The 22,262-nt window shown below is 50.9% G+C and overlaps 8 protein-coding genes across 8 annotated transcripts; 5 read left to right on the forward strand and 3 right to left on the reverse strand.

Annotated features, from left to right (window-relative positions):
• Positions 1 to 560: 560 nt before the first annotated feature.
• On the forward strand, positions 561 to 2,025 carry BO87DRAFT_374856 (putative iron-sulfur cofactor synthesis protein (Isu1)). Its single transcript, XM_025622884.1, has 4 exons — positions 561 to 863; positions 922 to 945; positions 1,087 to 1,353; positions 1,434 to 2,025. Exons 1-4 carry the CDS (start codon positions 716 to 718, stop codon positions 1,589 to 1,591), a joined length of 597 nt encoding a protein of 198 aa, XP_025481984.1. The 5' UTR covers positions 561 to 715; the 3' UTR covers positions 1,592 to 2,025.
• Positions 2,026 to 2,650: 625 nt separating this feature from the next.
• Positions 2,651 to 5,184, reverse strand: BO87DRAFT_457458 (ABC1 kinase family protein). Its single transcript, XM_025628803.1, has 4 exons — positions 4,603 to 5,184; positions 3,926 to 4,530; positions 3,295 to 3,867; positions 2,651 to 3,230 (listed from the first exon to the last, which is right to left on the reverse strand). Exons 1-4 carry the CDS (start codon positions 5,046 to 5,048, stop codon positions 2,983 to 2,985), a joined length of 1,872 nt encoding a protein of 623 aa, XP_025481985.1. The 5' UTR covers positions 5,049 to 5,184; the 3' UTR covers positions 2,651 to 2,982.
• Positions 5,185 to 5,350: 166 nt separating this feature from the next.
• Positions 5,351 to 10,643, reverse strand: BO87DRAFT_405343 (serine/threonine-protein kinase). Its single transcript, XM_025625930.1, has 11 exons — positions 10,455 to 10,643; positions 9,973 to 10,314; positions 9,777 to 9,911; positions 9,686 to 9,715; positions 9,565 to 9,629; positions 9,077 to 9,509; positions 8,236 to 9,027; positions 7,290 to 8,183; positions 7,034 to 7,238; positions 6,534 to 6,984; positions 5,351 to 6,484 (listed from the first exon to the last, which is right to left on the reverse strand). Exons 2-11 carry the CDS (start codon positions 10,147 to 10,149, stop codon positions 5,656 to 5,658), a joined length of 4,011 nt encoding a protein of 1,336 aa, XP_025481986.1. The 5' UTR covers positions 10,150 to 10,314; positions 10,455 to 10,643; the 3' UTR covers positions 5,351 to 5,655.
• Positions 10,644 to 10,934: 291 nt separating this feature from the next.
• Positions 10,935 to 12,599, reverse strand: BO87DRAFT_374860 (dihydrofolate synthase). Its single transcript, XM_025622885.1, has one exon. It carries the CDS (start codon positions 12,298 to 12,300, stop codon positions 11,050 to 11,052), a length of 1,251 nt encoding a protein of 416 aa, XP_025481987.1. The 5' UTR covers positions 12,301 to 12,599; the 3' UTR covers positions 10,935 to 11,049.
• A 324-nt stretch (positions 12,600 to 12,923) lies between these two features.
• On the forward strand, positions 12,924 to 14,748 carry BO87DRAFT_374861 (uncharacterized protein). Its single transcript, XM_025622886.1, has 2 exons — positions 12,924 to 13,111; positions 13,226 to 14,748. Exons 1-2 carry the CDS (start codon positions 13,101 to 13,103, stop codon positions 14,520 to 14,522), a joined length of 1,308 nt encoding a protein of 435 aa, XP_025481988.1. The 5' UTR covers positions 12,924 to 13,100; the 3' UTR covers positions 14,523 to 14,748.
• A 198-nt stretch (positions 14,749 to 14,946) lies between these two features.
• Positions 14,947 to 16,387, forward strand: BO87DRAFT_330787 (kinase-related protein). Its single transcript, XM_025620313.1, has 2 exons — positions 14,947 to 15,463; positions 15,559 to 16,387. The coding sequence occupies exons 1-2, from the start codon at positions 15,424 to 15,426 to the stop codon at positions 16,227 to 16,229; spliced, it is 711 nt and encodes a 236-aa protein (XP_025481989.1). The 5' UTR covers positions 14,947 to 15,423; the 3' UTR covers positions 16,230 to 16,387.
• Positions 16,388 to 17,589: 1,202 nt separating this feature from the next.
• On the forward strand, positions 17,590 to 18,543 carry BO87DRAFT_457463 (putative GPI anchored cell wall protein; the record flags this gene model as incomplete). Its single annotated transcript, XM_025628804.1, has 3 exons — positions 17,590 to 18,024; positions 18,084 to 18,232; positions 18,296 to 18,543. Exons 1-3 carry the CDS (start codon positions 17,927 to 17,929, stop codon positions 18,541 to 18,543), a joined length of 495 nt encoding a protein of 164 aa, XP_025481990.1. The 5' UTR covers positions 17,590 to 17,926.
• A 439-nt stretch (positions 18,544 to 18,982) lies between these two features.
• On the forward strand, positions 18,983 to 22,256 carry BO87DRAFT_457464 (ribonucleotide-diphosphate reductase subunit RNR1). The gene is made up of 4 exons (XM_025628805.1): positions 18,983 to 19,277; positions 19,388 to 19,545; positions 19,599 to 20,539; positions 20,589 to 22,256. The coding sequence occupies exons 1-4, from the start codon at positions 19,259 to 19,261 to the stop codon at positions 22,063 to 22,065; spliced, it is 2,595 nt and encodes an 864-aa protein (XP_025481991.1). The 5' UTR covers positions 18,983 to 19,258; the 3' UTR covers positions 22,066 to 22,256.
• Positions 22,257 to 22,262: the final 6 nt, after the last annotated feature.

Here is a 22,262-nt window from a genome sequence, read left to right on the forward strand (position 1 = left end):
CTTACTAACTAGAATGGGTTCTAGAGCAAACTGCAGGGTGTGAAAGAAGAGACACATGCTCGGGCCGGAATAATCCGATAGGGAAAGGAAGGAAACATTATCAGATGGAGGGCGAGCAGATAAGCCCATCCTTACGATACCAGCCGCTGCTCTGCTCCGTACCGCTTGGTAATGCCCGCCTGCAGAACTTCCCGTTGGCCAAAACTGCCGGTTCTTCTTCTTGGTTAAGAACCGGCGGACCCAGAACTACAACTCCCGTCTACCCTTTCAGATGTAGGCCACAGAACTGGCATTCCATCCTCCCCCAACACCGATTCTTCTGGTAGAACGTGTCATCCCCTATTATGCAATCAGATAGCTTTTCCATCCACGGGTATTCCAGACAAGTAACAATACACAGCATACCTCCCTAATCCCACCCACTGGTTCGCTTTAACGTCATACCCTATCTCCGAGGCCGGCTCCGCGGAGGCAACGGGGTTTCTCAAAATCGCCTAGCGCCGGTGAATAAGACGGCCTTAGTCAAGTTTCCCCCCCCCAAAAGAAACCATAATTAATCAATCGCAACTATCAATCTTTCATCACACCCTACTCTTCCTAACTAACTTAACCACTCAACCCCGACATCACCACTCACCTGTCCTTTTCATCATCAATTTACTATCTAAATAATACTTTACTCTCCTCTTAATTCACCACACACATCACATACACAATGTTCCGTCGTCTAGTAACAGTTGTTCCTCGCTCCGGCGTCCTTTCGCCTCGCAGCGTCACCCCGGCCGTCTCCGGAATCCAGCAAGCCGTGAGGTCGACTGTTGTTGCTCCTCAGCAGCAGCAGCGCAGAGGATACCATGAGAAAGATATGTCTACCATTTCTTCCTTTTTTTGCATCGAAGAAAATACTGACCATCCCTGCACTGTTGGACCACTACTCCAACCCAAGTAGGTAGCTTCCTGCATCCATCCCTCGACAAGATGTCATCGCATCAACATATACAATACGCTGCGCATTCAAACCACGCCCACTTGACGCACACGCAAATAAAGAAGGCCCAGAAACGTATACTAACGAGCATCGTATAGGAAACGTCGGCTCCATGGCCAAGTCTATGGATGTTGGTACCGGTCTCGTCGGCGCCCCGGCCTGTGGCGATGTCATGAAGCTTCAGATCCGTGTCGACAAAGACAGCAACAAGATCAGCGACGTCAAGTTCAAGACTTTCGGTTGCGGTAGCGCTATTGCCAGCTCGAGTTATCTGACTGAGTTGGTCCGCGGAATGACCCTCGACGAGGCCGCTAAGATCCGTAACACCGATATTGCCAAGGAGTTGTGCTTGCCCCCTGTCAAGCGTACGTCCCCCTTGTTCCTGGAAATGAGAGCTCTGAAAGAAGTTGGGGAAGAGATGATAAGATCTAACATATATTTCTAGTGCACTGCTCCATGCTTGCCGAAGACGCCATCAAGTCCGCCATCTCGGATTACTACACCAAGAACCCTCGCACCGTGAAGACCGACCTGTCCGGCACGGGCGCCTCTATCCCTGAGGTGCAGGTGGAGGTTGAGAAGACCAGCAGCGCTACTGCTTAAGTTTTCTCTTGAGTTTCATACGAATGAGTGAAAAATCTGAAAAATCATAAAAATACGGAGCAAAAATGGATACGGATACGGATACAGATACCATGATTGATTCCCTGGAGAGAAGAGCGAAGCAGAATGATACAATGGAGATGTGACTGTGTATGGATTTGGCCTGTGATGGAGTGGAGTGGAATGGTCTGGGCCGAATATGTGATTCCCACAAAATAACCTGTTGCTTGTCAGTCAGTCAGTCAGTCTGGATTGGATGGACTTTTTTCCTTTCGTTTCGTTTATTAAACGGTGTATAGCATTTCATTATTCTTTTCTTTCCTTTTCATGACTCGTTTTACTTTACTCATTGTGTTTCCGGCGAAGCAACTAAAGAAGGGATTGATTATTCGGATATATACAACATCATCATCAATCACAGTAGTACAACTACACAATAAAATGTACTCCTCTCTATCTATCGAGATGAATGTAATCATCACAACGTAGTATATACAGTAGATAGATTGATAGAAAACCATCGAAACAAAGAGATAGTAGTAAGAGTGGTTATCTGATTCGCCACCTCCACCCATCAACTCAGCCAGCTATGGCTGGCCACTGACATCATGCAGCACAGCACAGCACAGATAACTTACAGTTACATGACAAGTAACACAAAGAAGGAAAAGCCCCATCTGATAAGCACCTAGCATAGCCACACAGTAGTTAAGCTCTAACTACTATGACAGTAGTCTGTGCGTGGTTGTCTAACAAGGTACGCACGCATGCATGCAACGATTAGATCTGATAAATTCTGCAGATGTGACAGATTTATTTATTATATTAGTGTACTAGTGTTGATTTGATTATTCCGTCTGAATTGGGAGTGATGTGCAAGGGGCGTGGCTACCAAGGTACCTTACCTACTACTTGTTTTATCTATCTTACCAACTTGAATACTGGGTACCTGTTTTATGTATCTAGTACCTAAGAGGATTACTTTGTTTTTATTGATCTAGGGAGTAGTAGCTATTGTATTTATCTTATATAAGGTATTCAGCATATAAGAGATAGCAATATGATGAAATAAATATTCTATATATGTATAAAGTACAGACAGAGCACGGCTTTCTTTTCAAGATCCAGATAACTGAAATGGATAAACAAACGATGAGAGAAAAGTCAAGTCTAAACTAACGATATCAGGTGGATTAACTGAAAGGAAAAAAAGGAAAAGGTAATGGAAAAGGAAAAGAGAAACGCCAATGCACAACACCGCATGCATATGCCCTCTATATCGATATCGATCAATTACTGCGTAGCAGGGATTCAAAAACAAAGGAAAGGGGTAAAAAAAGTAGAGGTAAGAAAGAAAGAATAAGAAGAGAAAAAGAAGAATATACAATCACTCAAACCAGCCCGAACCGACTCTTCAACGAAAGCAACGTCTCATAAACAGACAACTTCAAATCCACGCGCAGATACCCAGTCCAAGCGCAGAGGAAGCGCCAGAAGTTTCCAGGACGGAGGATACCCCCGGTCTCATTGACAGAGTCCATTTGCTCTTCGAAGACAGTGCGGGTGGCGTAGCGGGCGAGAATGAGGAAGGTGCGCATAGGTCCTTGGCGGGTGTGGAGGTTCTCGTCGAGACTGCGAGCTATTTTTTGACATCATTGATTAGAGGCAGCTAGATAAGAAGGGGAGGGAGGTGTGGGACTAACTCAGATCGTTGGTCTTGAGGATCAGTAGAATAATCCGAGGTACCTGGCCTAGAAGTTCGACTAATTGCTGCAGCAGACCATCGGCCAAAGAGCCGGACATGCTCTCTCGTTCTGCCGAGGTACGAGCGGATACGATATCCTTCTTCTGGAGAACCATGTAGTCGCGGCCCGTGATGGCACTGGCGAAGAGCGGGAACTGCTCGTCCGTGATTCCGGCAACCTTGCGCGCGTACTCGCGCATGCGCGGCAGGTCGGACTCAATCACAGCCAGCCAGAGCTTGGCGTAGTTGCGGCGCAGGTCCTTGTCGATGTCGCGGTAGAGACCGTGGTCGTAGAGGACGATGTCGAAGTTGTGTCGGCGGCGGTTGGGGTTCGGACGGATGGCGATGTTGCCGCCGTGAGGATCACAGTGTAGAGGTGCGTTGTTGCCGAAGATCATCTCGTTGAAGATGTGTGCCAGAGCAGCGGAAACTTCGTCGCGGTCAATGTGGTTCGAGTCGAGGAATTCGAGATCATCGGGACGTCGGCCGGAGATGAACTCCATGACCAGGATACGCTTTTGGGACCACATCACTGGATGATGTTAGTATGCACTTGCTGGGTAAAGGCAACTATGATTGTCGAGGCATACCTTCAGGAATGACCAACGGGGCATCAGAGTGCTTCTTGAAGTACTCGCTCGCCCGCGTGGCATTCTCCGCCTCCATTCGGAAATCCAGCTCCTGAGGCAGAGACAGGTCCATTTCACGAGAGAGCCATTCCAGATCATATTCAGGGAAAAAGCGCTTCAGCATCGAAAAGGTAAACCGAGTCAAGGCCAGATCCAGGGGCACCCACTCCGCCAAAGCGGGATGCTGCACCTTGACCGCAACCTTCTGACCTGTTTCCTTCAGCGTACCAATGTGCACCTGCGCCAAAGAAGCGGCACCAATAGGCTCGGAATCGAAGGACGAGAACAGCTCGTCGATACGACGTCCTGTATCGGCCACGAACATTTCCTCGATCGATTCAATCGAAGACACGGGGCACTTGTCCTGGAGCGGGACAAAAGTTGTAGTCCATTCCGACGGAAGCAGGTAGCCCATGCTACTCAAATGCTGTCCCAGCTTGATAAAGATCGATCCATTCTTCTCGAGAACCCGTAGAGTCCGTTCCGCGCAACGTTTGTGACAGGCCCGAATGGCTTCGCTTCGCTCCTCCGGCGTGGAGGTTTCTTGCTTGAGAGTTACCCGGTAGCTGCATGAATCAAGACGTATAAGTATGCCGACAGCATATCCTCAGGGGTATATATGTATGCTTCCCACTTACTCGTTAATGCAAACCGCCAGTGTGCCAACCACTCTGCCAGTTCTCGCAGCGGCACGGTAGAGGTGTTGAACTTGGTCCGAAAACACCACTGCTCCAACCACGAGGGTGCCTCCAATCACAGCATACTTGATGGCCTTGCTGCGCGACTGACCGGATCCCGAATGCTTTCCATCACTTTGTCCCGAATTCGCCGATTCAGACAACGCAGACGTGCGGGTGGCGTAAGTGGCCCGGGGAATCGACTGGGCGATACGACCGGAGAAGCGCTTCGAGCATGATGCAGGAGGTGTAGTAACCGAGGTGGAAATCAACTGACGGGCAATCGAGGACGACGGGGCGAAATTGCCAGGGTGGCAGGCGAGAGAAGGCTTCGCAGCCGATCGTATGACCGCCGCAGGATCAAAATTGGAAGCCCGCAGCGGAATGCGGAGGAGCGCCGCCCTCATCCCGAACTCGAACAATGCCGTCTGGGGAGCGACCACAAGTCGAGAACAGCAGTCAACCGGACGGCGTGGATCATCCGTGCCAGCACGAAGCCCTCGAGGACAATTGTAGGGGGAGGAGGAAAGTCTGCAGGAGGAGGATGAGGAGGGAGGATGCGGCGGAGAAGTTCACTGGTTGGCCGCCGCGGCGCATTTTCGTCGCACTTCTGCATCGGAAGCCGATCAGCCCCCGTTTGGCCGCCACTTCGGGATTGCCCTTACAATGTATATCAATTATAATCAATCAACTGTGAGTCAGTAATGATTTTTACACAAAGTTCGAACAGAAAAACATAAAATCGCACTCGTATGTTATCCATGATTATCTACATGGGCCATTCCCCTCCCTAACAGTTCCGTCTTCCTGTATCCCGAATACCGGCCTGAGAGAGATCCCCATCTCCGCCTGAAAGCACATCGACAAATGAATGTGTATACACAGTCAAAGCAATTCACAAACAAACCCAGTACTCCAATCCTATGCAATGCAAATACTATGTATTCATCTATTTCCACAGCCTTCTGTCTACACATGAGCCAATCACCGCACCTCGACCCAGCATGAGGTCCGCTAGGACGCCCAGTCAGAATCAGCATGCGTGGGTCGTCGGCGCTGAGGAAGGATGGAACGTCGACGGGAGAGTGAACTCGACGGTCGAGTCTCCTCCTCGGCCAGGAGCTCTACTTGTGATAGCCTGTTAGCCACTCCTCGCGACAGTCTGTTCCTCGACGGACCGGCACTGCTGCTGAGCCCAGCTGACAGAGCGGGGCTAGTGCCATCCCTACTGCCCGGTCGTAATGCCAGAGCCGAGCTGCTAAGGGAGGGCCGTGGGTGTCGCTGGCTTTCCCGTCCATCGAAATAAGCCTTGGGTTGGTTGAATCGATTGATCTGTGGGGTGGCTGGGGCGGACTGGTTCGCAAGGTAGCCTGGGGGCGTGGTAGACGTGCTCTTGCGCCTCATACCAGGCTTGCGCTTCTCGAGACTGAAAGATTCACTGCGCTCATTGGATTGGATCAGCTTGCCAGCCATGTCTCTGACCAGAATGGCCGGGTCATGCTCCAATTCCCGGATTGCTTCCAAAAGTCCATATTTCGCAAGAAGGCCACCTTGTTCTTCGCTAGAATCGCAGATGCTCGAGATAATACGCAGGAGGTTCAGCCGAACAGCGGCTTTGTTGTGATGTAGTTTTTGCCCTAGCCTCGTGAAGAGATCAGGACGCGCAAACGTCGAGGCAATAGGCGGACTCAGTCTCAGAAGCTTTTGCAGTGGCTCGAGAATGTTCTCGAAGGCGTTCGCCTTGGAAATCGTCAAGCACCTGACAATGGAATCCGTAAAGGACATCTTGTCGTAGCGGTTATCCAAAAGGTGTTCCTCGACCTTGGCCGTTTCTTCCTGGAGCCTGCCAAAGAATTAGATCGGTTCTCACTACACACGGTGCCAGCACATACCAAGTAAATATAGCATCCAATGCGGTCACCTGCCAGTACGGGTCCGACAACAGAGAAATGTAGAAAGCCAGACCCTTGTTGCGCCATAGTTCGCGCCGTCCGACCTTACCTGAATGCGCCATGTCGCAGAGAATCGGCAACGCAAACTCTTTGAGGGGCCGCTCGGTCTTTACAATCTTTTGAAGAAGTGGTACAATGCCATTCAAAGCCGCATCCTCTTGGCGGGACTTGTTCAGACGACACATGTTGTAGATAGTGTTGAGAATCTGGTTGCTAACTTCCCGGAAGTGCGGCCTTTTGATCGTCGACCTCAATAAGTCCGTAAGCACGTCGATGGCGTTGGAATTCTGGAGCGAGTCGAGAGTTGTTGAAAGCATGGACAGATTCTTGATGAACTTCAACATAGTGATCTGGTGTGCGGGCGTCATCCGCTTCAGCTCTTTCAGGACCCCTAAGACAGATTAGCGGAGTGTCTTTTATATTTAACCCTGATGCCTTACTGTGCAGAACTGTTCGCTCAGCAACCATTTCCTTGACGTGATTCTCGGCCTGCGAGAAAATGAAAAAGATGTTGGCTATCCGGCCTTCCACGATTTCTGCCAATTCTCCTTCTTCGTCCAAGACTCGGCTCAAAACAAGTGACAAGGGATCCAAGACAGAATTGCGTGATAGAATCCTGCAAAAATCATTTTTCGGCGTCGAACCCTAAATCGAGTCAGCGTCTAATGGAGTAGGTTAATCTGCAGTCGACCATACCTGTAAATCAAAAACGCTCCAGATACCGTTCACCCCAATGAGAACGAGATCGCGTTCATCTTCGTAGTCGTCTTCCAAGAACTCGACCAATACGTTGAGACCACCAGCACTGACGAACATCTGGAGGGTAAGAGTAGATGTTTGATACATCTGCTGCACAAAGGCTGCTGCTTCTAGTCGAATCTCTCTCGGATATTTCTTGGAGGCAAATTCGTTGATGATTGGAATACCTCCGACGAAACAGAGGTTCTCTTGGATCTCATAGTCATTGAAAATGATGGCGTTGACAATCCGCAACAAGCACAGAATGATGTCGCGCCGACGGCAAATGTCAAGGATTTCTAGAATCGGTAGCATCCCGTGAGCGCTAATGATGATGTTCTTCGTCTCTGGAAGGTCACAGAACACGGTTAGCAGTTGCTCCGAGATTTCTCCAAGCACATCTTCATCTTGAGACGTCTTCAGAGAGCTGACAAGACCCTCGACTTGACCCCGTAGACGTGCGTATTTGTCACGAGCGATGTTAGCTTCCAGATCCACCTCATCGAGTCCTTCTTCAAGCTGGGCGAACGGATCGTCCTCATCATCTTGATCACCAAGCCATGAATTGTTCGATAGCTTTGAGTTCAACATCAGCGTACTCCGATCTGAGCCCTCATCGCTTTCGGGCTTATCCAAGGCAACCTCATCAGCTCCTAGAATGTCAGAGAAGTCTTCGTCTCGCTCATTTTCTGCGAACTTTTGTATTTCTATTGCTGATCGGTGGCGCTTGACAGATATCCGTTTCCTAAGCTGCGGCTGATGATCTTCATCACGATCCGGTGATGCCTGATACCGGACTACCTCCTTCGAAGGTGAGGGGATCGATATATCGCTGCCCTCTTCGTCGATATCCTAAGACGCATAAGAAGACGCATACTAATAACCCAGCAGGGGATATTCTTACCTGGAAAGCACTGAGCTTATCATCCAAGATATCTTCATTTGCAGAGATGAGGTCGGAGTAGTCTTCAACCGAGTTCTCCTTGAAATACGATGTCGGGCGCTGCGGTCTTAAAGGTGGCACAGGGGTCTTGAGAACAGGTACATTGTGGTGCATTGCAGTTATTGTGGGTTTTGTCTGCTGTGGCATGTTCTCCATCCCGGTTGGTTTGGCCGAGTAAGGGCGAATGGTCCGAAGAGGATCCGATTCACCGGGCTGTTGAGAGAAAGGATCATCGAAGTCATCAAAGCCGTCTTCTGACTTCAGCACTGTACCATCTAGGGATGCAAACGCCTTCAGCTTTTCGGAGGAAAGCATTCCGCCAAAATTGTCTTGTGGTCGAAGGTGGGGAAGCTGCAGCGCGCTGGGAGAGATGGCAGTAGCAAAGTCATCATCCCAATTGTCTTCTTCCGTGGAGTCCGGCGAGCGGAACCGATCTGTCACATGCTTGGACACCGGGCTGGGAAGAATATCCTTTGTTGGTGTATACCGAGATGGAGCCATTTCGGGGCGCAGAGCAGCACCTTGAGCGTCGTATCTGTACGGCTTCCGCAGGGTTCCAGTATCCGGAGAACGGAGAGCTTCGTTCCACTCCTGAACACTCTTGACTGCTTCCTCATACTCGGTGGATTTCTTGGGAACCACGGAATCAGACCTGCGAGCGTTGACAATCCATGGGTGTTTAAGGAGCTTCCTGGCGGAAACACGAAGATTGGGATCTTTTTGGAAGCATTGCATCAAGAAGTCTTTGACAGCCTGGATACTAATGAGATATTGAGAACGGAGAAAGGGACAGGAAACTGACCGGAGAAGCACCCTGAGGAAGGGGAGGGTGGTCATCATTGACAATGCGGAATAGAGCCGGCATAGGTTGGAGATTGTAGTAAGGAGGCTTACCCTCCAGAAGCTCGATCACGGTACAACCAAGACTCCAAATATCTGAAGCTGTCGTCGCACCAGAAAGTTCAATCACCTCCGGAGCCATCCAATACGGCGTCCCAACGACGCTGGACTCGCTAAGCCCAGTGGTCCTGCTGGCCACACCAAAATCTGCAAGCTTGACTAGACCTTCTTTCGTTGTAAGGATGTTGGCTCCTTTGATGTCCCGATGGATGACACCTTGCTCGTGCAGATATAGGAGACCATGGAGCACCTGAGACATGTAGAGACCAACCAGGTTTTCCGGGAAACGCCCAAAGTTCTTTGCGATCGAGTGGAGAGATCCATTCTCACAGTATCTGTCTCGTCAGCTACACGGATCATGGCTTCAGCAATCAATGCGAAGGTACATACTCAAGAATGATATTTAGAGTTTCCGCAGACTTCACGAACCCCTGATACTTCACAATATTGGGATGCTACAATCACAGGTCAGCTCGGGTGACAAGGGACATGATCGGATGTCGCATCTCACATCTAGGTTCTTCAAGAGATCGATTTCCAACTGCAACACTCGGCGTTAGCGGACAGCGACTCGACAAGCGGCGACCGGAGAGGGATATTACCATAATCACTCGTAGTTCACTCTTCGGCAGATCCACCAATTTGATCTGCTTCACAGCGACCGTTTCCCCGGTATTCCAATTCAAGGCCCGGTAGACCGACCCAAAGGCGCCTTTACCTAGGCAGTCGCCCAATTGCTACGTTAAGTCACCATTAGCCACTCCCATCACGGGAACCAGGGAAAGCCGTTATCCATACATAATCCTTAAGCTCCGCGACATCCTTAGCAGACGATTTGACAACCCTATCATCCTTCGGCTTGTCCTGTTTGGCCGGGCTGGAGTTGAGTCTCGACAGTCGCGTTTTGGCTGGAGTACCGGAGGCCTTGGAAGGTGGCGGCGGCCCCTCACTGGCTTCGCTGGACCGGGAAACCATGGTCGCGCAGCGGGTGGATCGAGGTCCCCTTTTCGCTGTTTGTTTAAACTGACACTCAGCAGCTGGATGCACTCGGAATCCGACAACTGTAGGCTTAGACGACGAGGGAAGGTGTAGAAAAGGCAGGCGCCAGAGAACCGATCGGATCGTTCATGTCAGCACGAACTATTTATCCAGACAGTAGAGATCTTGTTAGTAGGTTTCAGACACATTATAAGATGCAGCAGGAAGATAAATCTGCGCTGAACTCCGCAGAAAATATGGCATGATCTCATGGTGGATTCAGACGAAAGAAAAAAACATACAGGAACGATCTTTGTCCTCGCAGTCAAGAGAGAGCCGCGTCCGGTTCAACGCGTCTCTACACATCGAATTTCCCCTCCAGAAAAGCAAATCCAATCGTCCGCTTGTCAGAAAGACTCACGGATATCCAACCAGATGCTTGCGAAAGGACCGACGAAAAGTCACGGACTGCTGTGCCTACCGGAGCAAATGCAATACAGGCGGGTGTTTTGAACTTTCCTTTTCTCTTGTTCCCCACAGACCACCACCAGCTGGCTTAGGCCATGACGCAGCGCCCGGCCGCTGCTGGATCTCCGATCAGCCTTATCACCGTATCACTTACACCCGCGATGATGCGAGCTGTGCAATTATTCCTCTGCAACTCGTAGCATGGTATTGATGTGTTATTTCTTACTGCAATGTAGTGCTGCACTGTATATATGCAGGTCGCAAGACTGGTTTGCGCATTGGTGATTTACAAGATTAGGTCCTCGGAACAGGAAATCCACTTCCGTTAAACTAACTAATGTATGCTTATATACTTACAGATACGCCAAAACGCTGCGGATGGAAAAGGGTATCTCTGTCACTAAAGACCATTGGTCCTGATGCCATGACTTATAATTGCTTTTGTGCTTCCCGGAGAAGACGTAGAACATCCGACGCCAGGTAGAGGCTGCCAGCAATGACCAATGGGCCGTCACTAGCTTGTTCACAAGCCCAATGGATAGCGCCGGAAATGTCTTCCCCAAAGGTTTGCACTTGTCCAATACCCGCGATTGATCGGACACAAGAAGCCACCTCTTCTGGATCATTGGCCTTGACCCAGGGCATGCCATCCACGGGTCCGAACGCGGTGATCGCGACTCGATCGCCCGCCTTGATTATAGAATGAAACAAGGATTCTATATCCTTACCGCGGGAGGCCGCGATAACCCAGGTGACGTTCGTACCTTGCGGACGAAGTTTGTAATCCACATACTCTCCGAGAACCTCCGCCGACTGAGTATTGTGGGCACCATCCAGCAGAACAGGCTCTTCACGATCTGCCAATGGTTTCAGAACAAGCTTTTGTAGGCGCGCCGGCCACTCGACTTTTGACAGTTGTGGAACGAGCACATCGACGTCGATGTCGGGACGGAATAGAGACAGAGCAAGTTTCAAGGCCGAAACCGCACAGGACATGTTCGCTCGCTGGTGAGGTAGGAGATCGAGTGTAGCAAAGAGCCGACAGAGCGATGGGGAGTGATACTCTGGAGTATCGGGGCGTGTGAAGATCGCGTCGATGCCGAGTTCCTTGATGTGGTCTTCGAGGGTTCGGAGCACTTCAGGCGAATTGGTACCATCTACAACACATGGAACACCCGATTTCATGATTCCAGCCTTTTCCCTTGCGATTTCCTCGATAGTATCGCCGAGGAGGAACTGATGGTCCAGGCCTATCTTCGCGATGACGGAGACCAAGACGTCGGTCAGGATGTTCGTTGCGTCCAGGCGACCGCCCATGCCCACCTCCACCACCCCAATGTCAACGCGCTCATGATTGAATATCTCGAATGCAGTTGCAGTCAGTAGCTCAAACTCGCTCGCACCGATTCCCAGCGTTTGATCTCGAAGCTTGACTCTGGCTTCGATCTGCCGGAAGAGTGACTCTTGAACGACTTTTTCGCCGATAGTGATGCAGTCCCAACGATCAATCAGATGCGGGGAGGTGAAACGGCCACAGCGAACACCACCCGTCGACAACAGGTGGGAGAGATAAGCGCTGATGGACCCTTTGCCATTGGTGCCAGCGATATGGATAGCCTTCCAAGTCAGCGGCGTCTGCTGGAGAAGGCGGACTATGCGACTAAGACCGAGCTCAATCATCCCTCCGAGTGTGTGATGATTGATAGTTGAAAAGAACCAATCCTCATGATCAGAGGAAGATGAGGGACGAGGTGGTCATGGAAGGGAAAAGTGTGTTATCAATTTGACCTCCAGAAAACTTGCGCCGATCTGAGTTACCCGCGGGATTCGGACAAGATAATCATCGGGGAGCTGTCAGGTGCCGACCGATAAGGATCAATGCCTAAGGCAAGGAGAGCCGAGGCCGGAAGCGGTCGTTACCGTACGTAATATCCCCAGTCGGAGGGACAATAATCCAGGTAATGGTATCAATCTGGCAGAGTAACGCTGAGGGAGTATACTACTCGAAGTTGATCCATGGAAATAGTCAATCAGCTGCATTGTGATCAATGCCATTGTCAGTGAAACATTCAGTGGTCACGATTCATCTCAATTGACAACTCATTGATCATTCACTCTTTCCTCCCTTCAGCCTTTAGGCGCTGTACCAGATTGTACGCGGATGATCATTAGGGCGCCACCACCGGTTCTCCCAGCCACCCAGAATCCCCCAATGTTTCCCTCAGGCCAACCCGCGGCGCTACGACCGCAAGCCTCAGGCGCGAAATCTCTTCGCCTCCGCTTTTTACCCTTACGAGGAAAACCAAATCTCGCCGTTTCTCCATCAACACATCGCCCTGGTCGCTGTCCCCGCAATCTGGCCCTCTCCATTTAAGGACTCGCGTCACTTCACGCTACTTCTGGATGCGGCTTCTTTCCTTGATCTCCCTTCCTGCCTGGACCGTCGCTCCCTATCCTTTCTTTTCTCATCCTCTGTAGCCATGGGTATTCCGTGAGTCCACAATTTCTTACCCTACACAACTTTCGCCGCTGTCGGGATTCTACGCGCGACTCCGTCGGCCAAGAGCGCACGGAACGGCTGTCATATCTGACTGACATGATGCAGACTGTTCTGCGAGTCCTCCGCAGATGCTCCGAAGAACAATCCCGTCAAAGACCCGTGTGCCACTGCGCGCTCCGCAATTCGTCGCCAGGCTAGTATTCGTCGTCCCTCGCGCTATGGCGGCTCCGCCTTGCGCAGCGCAACCCTCCGGTCGCCTTTCCCTCGTCCGCTAGTAGATGAGATTGAGCGTGAGGCGAATGGTCTTCAGCGTCATGTGCGCTCTCCGCTTTCGAACTCTAGCAGCGCCGACGACCCGTTCGACCTGGCCCGCGGCCTCCTGGAGTCCGATAGACGCGAAGCCGGCCAGCGACTGCTGAGCGATGCGCTCCGTCATGGGCGGCCTGGTCAGCGATTGAGGATACCGCGCAGCTCGGCCCTGCCCGATCTATACAATCGTCCATCGCCGGGTGATGACACAACCAACCGGCCTGACCAGACTCATCCCCAGTTCACACCGCGTTTTGCTCCTGCGATTGCATACCATAGGACCGCGTCTCCCCAAGCGCGCCCAGAAGCTGCTCGTCTATCTCCATTCCTTCGACCCGATGGTCTTGGAACCGATCTTTCGATCTCGGCGGGCTTCCCTACCCTGCGACGTGTCGGTGAACGATCGATCAATGAGGCGAATCGTCCCAACCGCGAGTCGGCTATTGATGGTCTTGGCGACCGACAGAGAAGTCTGAGTCCCGATGACGATCATGCCAACGATGCATGGGAGACTCTCCTTACCACGATCACGCCGGATACCAATCTTCCTAGTGCTGATTCGTCCTTCACGTCCGCATCGGCTTCTGGAACGAATGCTTCGACCGTCGGGACATCCACAAGTTCGGCAACCTCGCTGCAGATGTCCAACCCTATGGAATCAGGCACGGGCACGGGCACTGTCCAGATGGTTCTTGATCCATACCCCGAGTTCTTAAATCCCTGTGACTATTCAAGCTCCAGCGATTCCGACAGCGATTCCGAAACAGGGATCTCTTCCAATGCACTGTTCCGCCGCTACCGTCGTGTTCGCCAGATGGAGTCACTGAGACGTGCTCAGCATCTCCAGTCAACCATGAGCAACCACCCTCCTATTCCTACCATTTCCTTTGCATTCTCCGATTCCTCTTCTACTTCTACCGATCCAGACCTGCAGCAGATGCAAGCCATCTTAGATCGACTTGCGCGTCGCGAGGATATCCCCGAAGAATGGTGGGCGGCAGCTGGACTGTCCCGCACCCTTGGCCGCCGGCTCGGCGCGAACGATGACACTAACGACACTGATAGCGTGGATGGACCGCTCAGGTCGAGATGATCATGTACCTTTCTGTCACTGTGTTAGATACCGAGAATTTAGTTAATAGGTCATCTGGGGATGCTTGTGGTTTCGAGTTGTTCTTAGCGGGGGTCTCTTGTTTGGCGTTATGGTGTCTCAGCCAGGGTCAATCGGCTGAATCAGTTATGGACGGGAATTACCCATTATGAGATGGAATTGATCTAAAGTGCATATCCGGGCACATATTGTACTCATATAACCTGGCTTGTCTAATGTCATTTGGTGTGATTTAATTAAGGTATTGGAAATAGTAGGAGTCGTATCAGCTTAACCTGGGATGGGATACTTCAAGTTGCTGCTAGCCGTGGACATGTGACCTCATGCATTGACCAGTTGTTCCTTGAATGGCACTGAGAACGGCATTTGAATATCCCACATAAGCATTACCATCTATGCTCCACCAGCTGGAATCTTGAGATATACAAACAATACCCAAAAACATGACGAGTTTACTTCATCCACAGCCTACAAAGTATAACCACACGGTGCCTGATAAGTTAGCCGGTCCCCTGTGACGTATCTCACTATCGCTGGCCCGGCCGGAGTCAATGCGATCGCGAGCCCCCACTCTGACGACAAGCCCCGCCGACTTATTTATCCCATCGAGCCCGCCGTCGGAGCTTCTCGCTGTCTCCCAGAACTGCCATCCTCCTGTTTGTCGCCCATCACTCGGTACAGGTACCGAGGAAAAGTCTCTCGAATCTGGTTTTCCCCATAGCAAACTTCTTAACTCCCATCCACCATCTTCCGCTCTTCAAAGCGTCCCCAATCTTTGCATGCACGGGACCACGGATCTCTTTCCTTGAATCCATATAATACCTTCTTCCCCAGTTCACTTTCTTCGTATCTATTCCCCCTATAAATAATATACACATCAATAATGGACGACCAAGTGAGCCGACTAGTCGATAAAATCTGGAGTAAGTCATCTATCTCTTCCCCGGACGAAGGAGGGCAACAATGCTCCGCAATCAGCACCCCATCACCCCCGCAAAAACTAACCAGGTTTCCCCAGACAAATTCCAATCCACACCCAAAGACACCCGCCTATTAATCGCCATCAGCGGGATACCCGGCTCTGGCAAGACAGAACTGGCTACCATGATGGCCAACCGCATCAACCGGCGCTACCTAACGCAACACCCCGAATCACCACAAGTCGCAACCAACGTGCCCATGGACGGCTACCATCTAACCCGGGCACAACTATCCGAGATGCCCGACCCGGCGTATGCCATCGCGCGCCGCGGCGCAGCATTCACCTTTGACGGGGAGAAGTTTCTGCAGCTGGTCCGGGCGCTGCGGGAGCAGGTGACGCCCGAGACGCAGAGTCTGTATGCACCGAGCTTTGATCATGCGGTAAAGGACCCAGTTGATGACGATATATTGATCCCGGCGTCGTGTCGGGTGATATTCTTCGAGGGGAATTACTTGAGTTTGAATAAGGAGCCGTGGAATCGCGCGGCGGAGTTGATGGATGAGTTGTGGTTTGTGGAGGTGGATTTCGAGGTTGCGAAGAACAGGTTGATTAGGAGGCATGTTAAGGCTGGAATTGCGAGGGATGAGGCAGAGGCGGAGAAGAGGGTTTTGGAGAATGATTTGGTCAATGGGAAGGAGATTGTTGATTATAGGTTGGATTTGCAAGAGCTGGTTGTCAGTCGGTTTGATCTTGCGTGGGATGCGTGAGTGGGATATTTGGGTGGATGGAGATTTTAGAGTTATAGACGTTGGTCAAGACTCGATGCTTACTAGACTTATACTTATGATTACCCAGACTCTTGGATATACGACATGCATGGAGAGGTCATTAGCAATTGAAGACTTGCATTGAATAAACATTGGAGAAAGAATTTACTATCTCTCTGAAATCGAGCATCCTTGCACTTGTTAAACCATTTGAGTAGTATCGATACCGGCATCCTAGCCCATATTCGAATGGCTACGTCTGCTCTATACACCTTTTGCCCCTACCAAACTTAGCCAAGAACAAGAATCACCCTCTGGTATTCTATCCCAACTGCCGGAAACTAGAATAGCTGGAAAAAGTACACTCAATATCAACCGAGGGTTCTCTAAAAGGAAGAGTAACCTGGAACTCCCAACACAGCCCAGTCATACACCTCCTCGGGGAAACTCCAGACTTTGTGAAAAGTAACCCACTACCACGCTTGCTATATGCCTCCACGATGGGCAGATATACTCACCGCGCTAAAGTCTGCAATAAAGTGGAGAATTCAGGGAATATACCAGAAAAGGACATGCTTTTTCTGAAGAAATACACCACTTTATAGGCTTGTGTGTGGCTAGAACAGCAGGAATCAACTTCCTGGCCCGATCAATTGACCGTTGTAGGTATGCAAGTAACCCCTTATGCACCTAACTACAAGCAACCCTGCAGCACCAGCACACACACACACACACACACATCACTTTCCCTGATATTAACATTACCTGCTTAAATACCATATTGAATATCGAAACCAAGGCTGCTGTGTTACAGTTTGTATTGCATTTGCCGCAAGGGCAGATGCAGAGGATCCCTTCCCTAATCGTCAAATGTCTACTGGAAATAGAGCATTGTTGAAACTTGCTGCTTATGATTATTACGGGCTTTTGAGGGTTTAGGGTGAAAGATCCTTCCTAGAAAACAGTGCAAACTGCTCTTAGATTATAAGTATTACCCTTAGGGATCGTACTAAATCTCCCTCCAAAAGATGCAGCTTGTTCGGAAGTAGGCCGGCTCCTTACCTTGGACTCATTATATAGGTGAGGACGTTGTCATTGTGAGTTTGTATCTGCTTTTTTAAATGATAATTATTGGTCACTTGGTATTGCAGATATTCCGACTATTGCTTTATGGAGTTTGGTGAATAGTTAGCTACCATGGAAGGGAGTAAAGATAATGTATCAACTTGGTAATGAGGAAATTAAGAGGTACGCTAAGAGCATGCTCATCGGATACAGTCCGAGTACCTACTAACTCATGAATACAAATAACTATTCCTCATGTCCACTAGAAGGATAGGAGTGAGGCCCGGGCGCTAGCCGAGCTGGTCCCTGGCGGACTCCACCCGAGTCTTCGGGCCATTGGCCAAGACTTCAACTCCCGGCCGCGAAATGAAGGATGGATCGGCAGGGTCGATGCCTCATGGGGCGGAGTGGTCTGGCCTCACTCTCCTTTATATCAGTACGCTGGTCACTCTTATCCTCCCTAGTCACTTTTCCATAGACAATTTTAGCTTCTCAGCAGTCTCTCTTTTACTGTAGTTGCATTACATCCAGCCAATGCTTGGATAGTCGTTCGTTGTTACGTTCTTTTGTTGCCTTTCTCATATCTGATTCTCATATGCTTGTTGCTTGACCTCTGAGAGCTCGATAGCATCATGTTGTTCGCTCATTTTGCTTTCCTCGTCTCATTCCTGGTCTTTGGAGGCCTCAGCGTAGCTACACAGACCCCGCCATGTTTGGTGTCTGCCACGAGGTATAACTGTGACAGCGAGATAGCTGCACTTAGTTTGGTCTCCTGCTAACCCAGTATAGGTCTCAATCGGATTCTGATAACCTCCAAGATATTTGTGCGACGAACGTAGGCAAGGTTTGGGCCAAGATCGTGGAGTTTTGCGGGGACGAGAGACAATTGGCTCTGGAGCAGTTAAAAGACACCTGTACATCTGCAGGCTACACAATTGGTATGTTTTGAACTTGAATGACGCTGTGCCAAAGATGAGAGACATTTGACTCTACTTATGCAGCATACCTACCAACAACCTCGTCCGGCATCGCATCCCATTCCACCGCTCTTTTCAGCCCGACCAAGCCTAGCTCCGTCATAGCTAGTTCAACCGGCATCTCCACTTCGAGCTCTGTCCCCGATGCCAGCTCTAGTGCTTGTCCCAGCACTCATCCTAATGAGACCATTTCGTTGGGATCGGCTGACCGTGGCGCGTCTGCTGCTGCGTTTGCGGCCGTTGTTTTTGTCGGATTTGCGGCGACGTTATAGATCCAGTTAGTCCGCTTCGTATATTATCTCAGACAAGGCTCTGAACCCTTCGACATCAATGATGTTGAGTACATATTGGGCGCAGACCGCGTCACTTTAACCGCGTCTTCTCCACCGGTGTAGGCATCCGTAGGCAGCTCTCCGAAACCCGCTGGGAGGCGGAAAGTTCATACGTAATATATCCAAGTGGGGCTTAGGTTGCATGGGAATCATGATGGTACGTAGTCGAAGGTCGGCGGAAACCATATCCTGCAGACGGATATACGGTGTCCGAGGCTCGGAGCTGATTTGTAAGAAGCACGGCATTTGCTGAGGGACGTGGCGTGAACTGAAAGAAAACCCACACGTGACTGCGCTCGTCGCGCGTTCCCGCCAGCCGGACAAAGATTGGCGGCGCACCAGTCAGCGGGCTCGTATGCAAAGGGCAACCCATTTAGTCCAAACACGAAAATTCGCGTGGATATCCACCGTAACGCGTTTGCCCCGGCGACATCAAATATCTCCTCCCATCTTTCTGCCCCTCCGTCTTCTCTTTCCTCTCATTCTCTCATCCTCCCTCAGCTCCTGTCTTCAGGACATTCTTTCTGTGACGATTTCTCCTCTCAATCCTCTCTTATACATATCCAAGCCTTCTTTTCTCTACTACCCTAATATCATTTCCATATACCCTTTGTTCTAGTTTCTTTTCTCGTTGTCTATAACCTCACTGTCCAAAATGTTTGTCTACAAGAGAGGTCAGTACGAGTTGCACAAGATTCCCTGCTTTGGATGGAATGGATGCCCGTCCATTGAGCGGAATGGACCTTGCCACCCTTGCAACCGTCAGTGCTAACTTTGAATACAGACGGACGCAAAGAACGCGTGCAGTTCGACAAGATCACTGCTCGTGTGTCGAGGCTGTGTTACGGACTTGACCCTGAGCATGTCGATGCCGCTGCCATTACCCAGAAGGTCATCTCTGGTGTCTACCAGGGTGTCACCACCGTTGAACTCGATAACCTGGTAGGTTTACAGCGGCTACAATTGGCAGAGCAAGTGCTGATAATTTGACTTAGGCTGCCGAAACTGCTGCGTACATGACTGTCACACACCCTGATTACGCCATTCTCGCTGCCCGTATCGCCGTTTCCAACCTCCACAAGCAGACCAAGAAGCAGTTCTCTTTGGTCATCTCAGATCTCTACCACTATGTCAACCCCAAAAACAATGCTCCTGCACCAATGATATCAAAGGAGACATACGAAATAATTATGAAACATGCCGACGAACTCAACTCGGCTATTGTATACGACCGTGATTTCAACTACAACTTCTTCGGTTTCAAGACGTTGGAGCGGTCATACCTGTTGAGGATCAACGGAAAGGTAGCCGAGCGTCCCCAGCACCTGCTGATGCGTGTTGCCGTTGGTATCCACGGCAGCGACATCGAGAAGGCCATCGAGACCTACAACTTGATGTCTCAGAAGTACTTCACTCACGCCTCCCCGACTCTATTCAACGCTGGTACTCCCCAGCCCCAGCTCGCCTCTTGCTTCCTCGTCGACATGAAGGAGGACAGCATTGACGGTATCTACGACACTCTGAAGACTTGCGCTATGATCTCCAAGACGGCCGGTGGTATCGGTCTGAACGTGCACCGCATCCGTTCTACTGGCTCCTACATTGGTGGTACCAACGGTACCTCCAACGGTCTTGTTCCTATGCTTCGTGTCTTCAACAACACTGCCAGATACGTTGACCAGGGTGGCAACAAGCGCCCCGGTGCTTTCGCCATCTACCTTGAGCCCTGGCACTCGGATGTCTTCGAGTTCCTGGATCTCCGTAAGAACCACGGTAAGGAGGAGGTCAGAGCCCGTGATCTGTTCTACGCCCTGTGGACCCCGGATCTGTTCATGAAGCGTGTTGAGGCGAACGGTGACTGGACTCTGTTCTGCCCCAACGAAGCCCCTGGCTTGGCTGATGTCTACGGTGATGAGTTCGATGCTCTCTACGAGAAGTAAGTTTGTTGGTCCGTGTAATCGCAACCTATGCTAATAGTATTGCAGGTATGAGAAAGAAGGCCGTGGCCGTCGTACCATCAAGGCTCAGAAGCTGTGGTACGCTATTCTGGAGGCTCAGACCGAGACTGGTAACCCCTTCATGCTGTACAAGGATGCTTGCAACAAGAAGAGCAATCAGAAGAACCTCGGAACCATCCGTAGCTCCAACCTCTGCACCGAGATTATTGAGTACAGTGCTCCGGATGAGGTTGCTGTCTGTAACCTTGCGTCTCTTGCTCTGCCTACTTTCGTCGACGCTGCTCGCGGCGAGTATGACTTTGGCAAGCTCCACGAGGTTGTCCAGGTCTTGGTCCGTAACTTGAACAAGATCATCGACATCAACTACTACCCCGTCCCGGAGGCCAAGAAGTCCAACTTCCGTCACCGTCCCATTGCTCTGGGTGTCAACGGTCTGGCTGATGCTTTCCTCGCTCTGCGCCTGCCCTTCGACTCGGCCGAGGCCAGACAGCTGAACATCCAGATCTTTGAGACCATCTACCACGCTGGTTTGACCGCCTCGTCTGATCTTGCCAAGGAGTTCGGAACTTACGAGACCTACGAGGGATCTCCTGTCTCCCAGGGTATCCTTCAGTACGACATGTGGGACCGCACTCCCACTGACCTCTGGGACTGGGACTCCCTCAAGGCCAAGATCGCCCAGACTGGTGTCCGCAACAGCTTGCTGGTCGCTCCCATGCCCACTGCCAGTACCAGTCAGATCTTGGGCTTCAACGAGTGCTTCGAGCCTTACACTTCCAACATCTACTCCCGCCGTGTCTTGGCTGGTGAGTTCCAGGTGGTCAACCCGTGGCTGCTGAAGGACCTGGTCGATCTCGGCCTGTGGTCGGACAACATGAAGAACCGCATCATTGCCGAGGGTGGTTCCGTCCAGAACATCCCCAACATCCCCAGTGACATCAAGGCGCTGTACAAGACGGTGTGGGAGATCTCCCAGCGCACGATCCTGCAGATGGCCGCGGACCGTGGTGCGTTCATTGACCAGTCTCAGTCCCTCAACATCCACCTGAAGGAGCCCACCATGGGCAAAATCACCAGCATGCACTTTGCCGGCTGGAAGATGGGTCTGAAGACGGGCATGTACTACCTGCGCACGATGGCCGCCTCTGCGCCCATCCAGTTCACCGTCGACCAGGAGCAGCTCAAGGTCGAGGACACCAACGTGGCCCGCACCAATGCTGCGTACAAGAAGCGGGCTGTTGGCGCTGCCTCCAGCACGTACTCTGCTGTTCCCCGTGGCCAGGCCCCGGTCAACGGACACAGCGAGAACGGTGCCAATGGTGTCAACGGCTCCACCAACGGCAGCCCTCGGGCTCTTGCTGCTGATGCCTCCGCTCAGGAGAACGGCCCTCAGGAGGAGGACAGCCAGCAGGAGAGCGAAGAGCGCGAGAACGACATCTACTCGCAGCAGGTGCTCCAGTGCAGCATTGAGAACAAGGAGGCATGCATTATGTGCCAGGGTTAAGCACATACCTCGTGTTCTTTCCTTGTCTGACTTGGTCCGGTTTGATTGATTGTCTTGGCGTCAGGGTTGTAATTATATCACGAGATTGATGGATACTTTTTGCTTCTTGCGCATGGTTTATGGGAAATGACTGTATTTACTGTTATGGTTTTCTTCGGTATTATAAGATTTATCTGACTATATTATATTATATTCAT

This window comes from Aspergillus neoniger (assembly GCF_003184625.1).
Source record: "Aspergillus neoniger CBS 115656 unplaced genomic scaffold BO87scaffold_9, whole genome shotgun sequence".
Lineage (NCBI taxonomy): Eukaryota > Fungi > Ascomycota > Eurotiomycetes > Eurotiales > Aspergillaceae > Aspergillus > Aspergillus neoniger.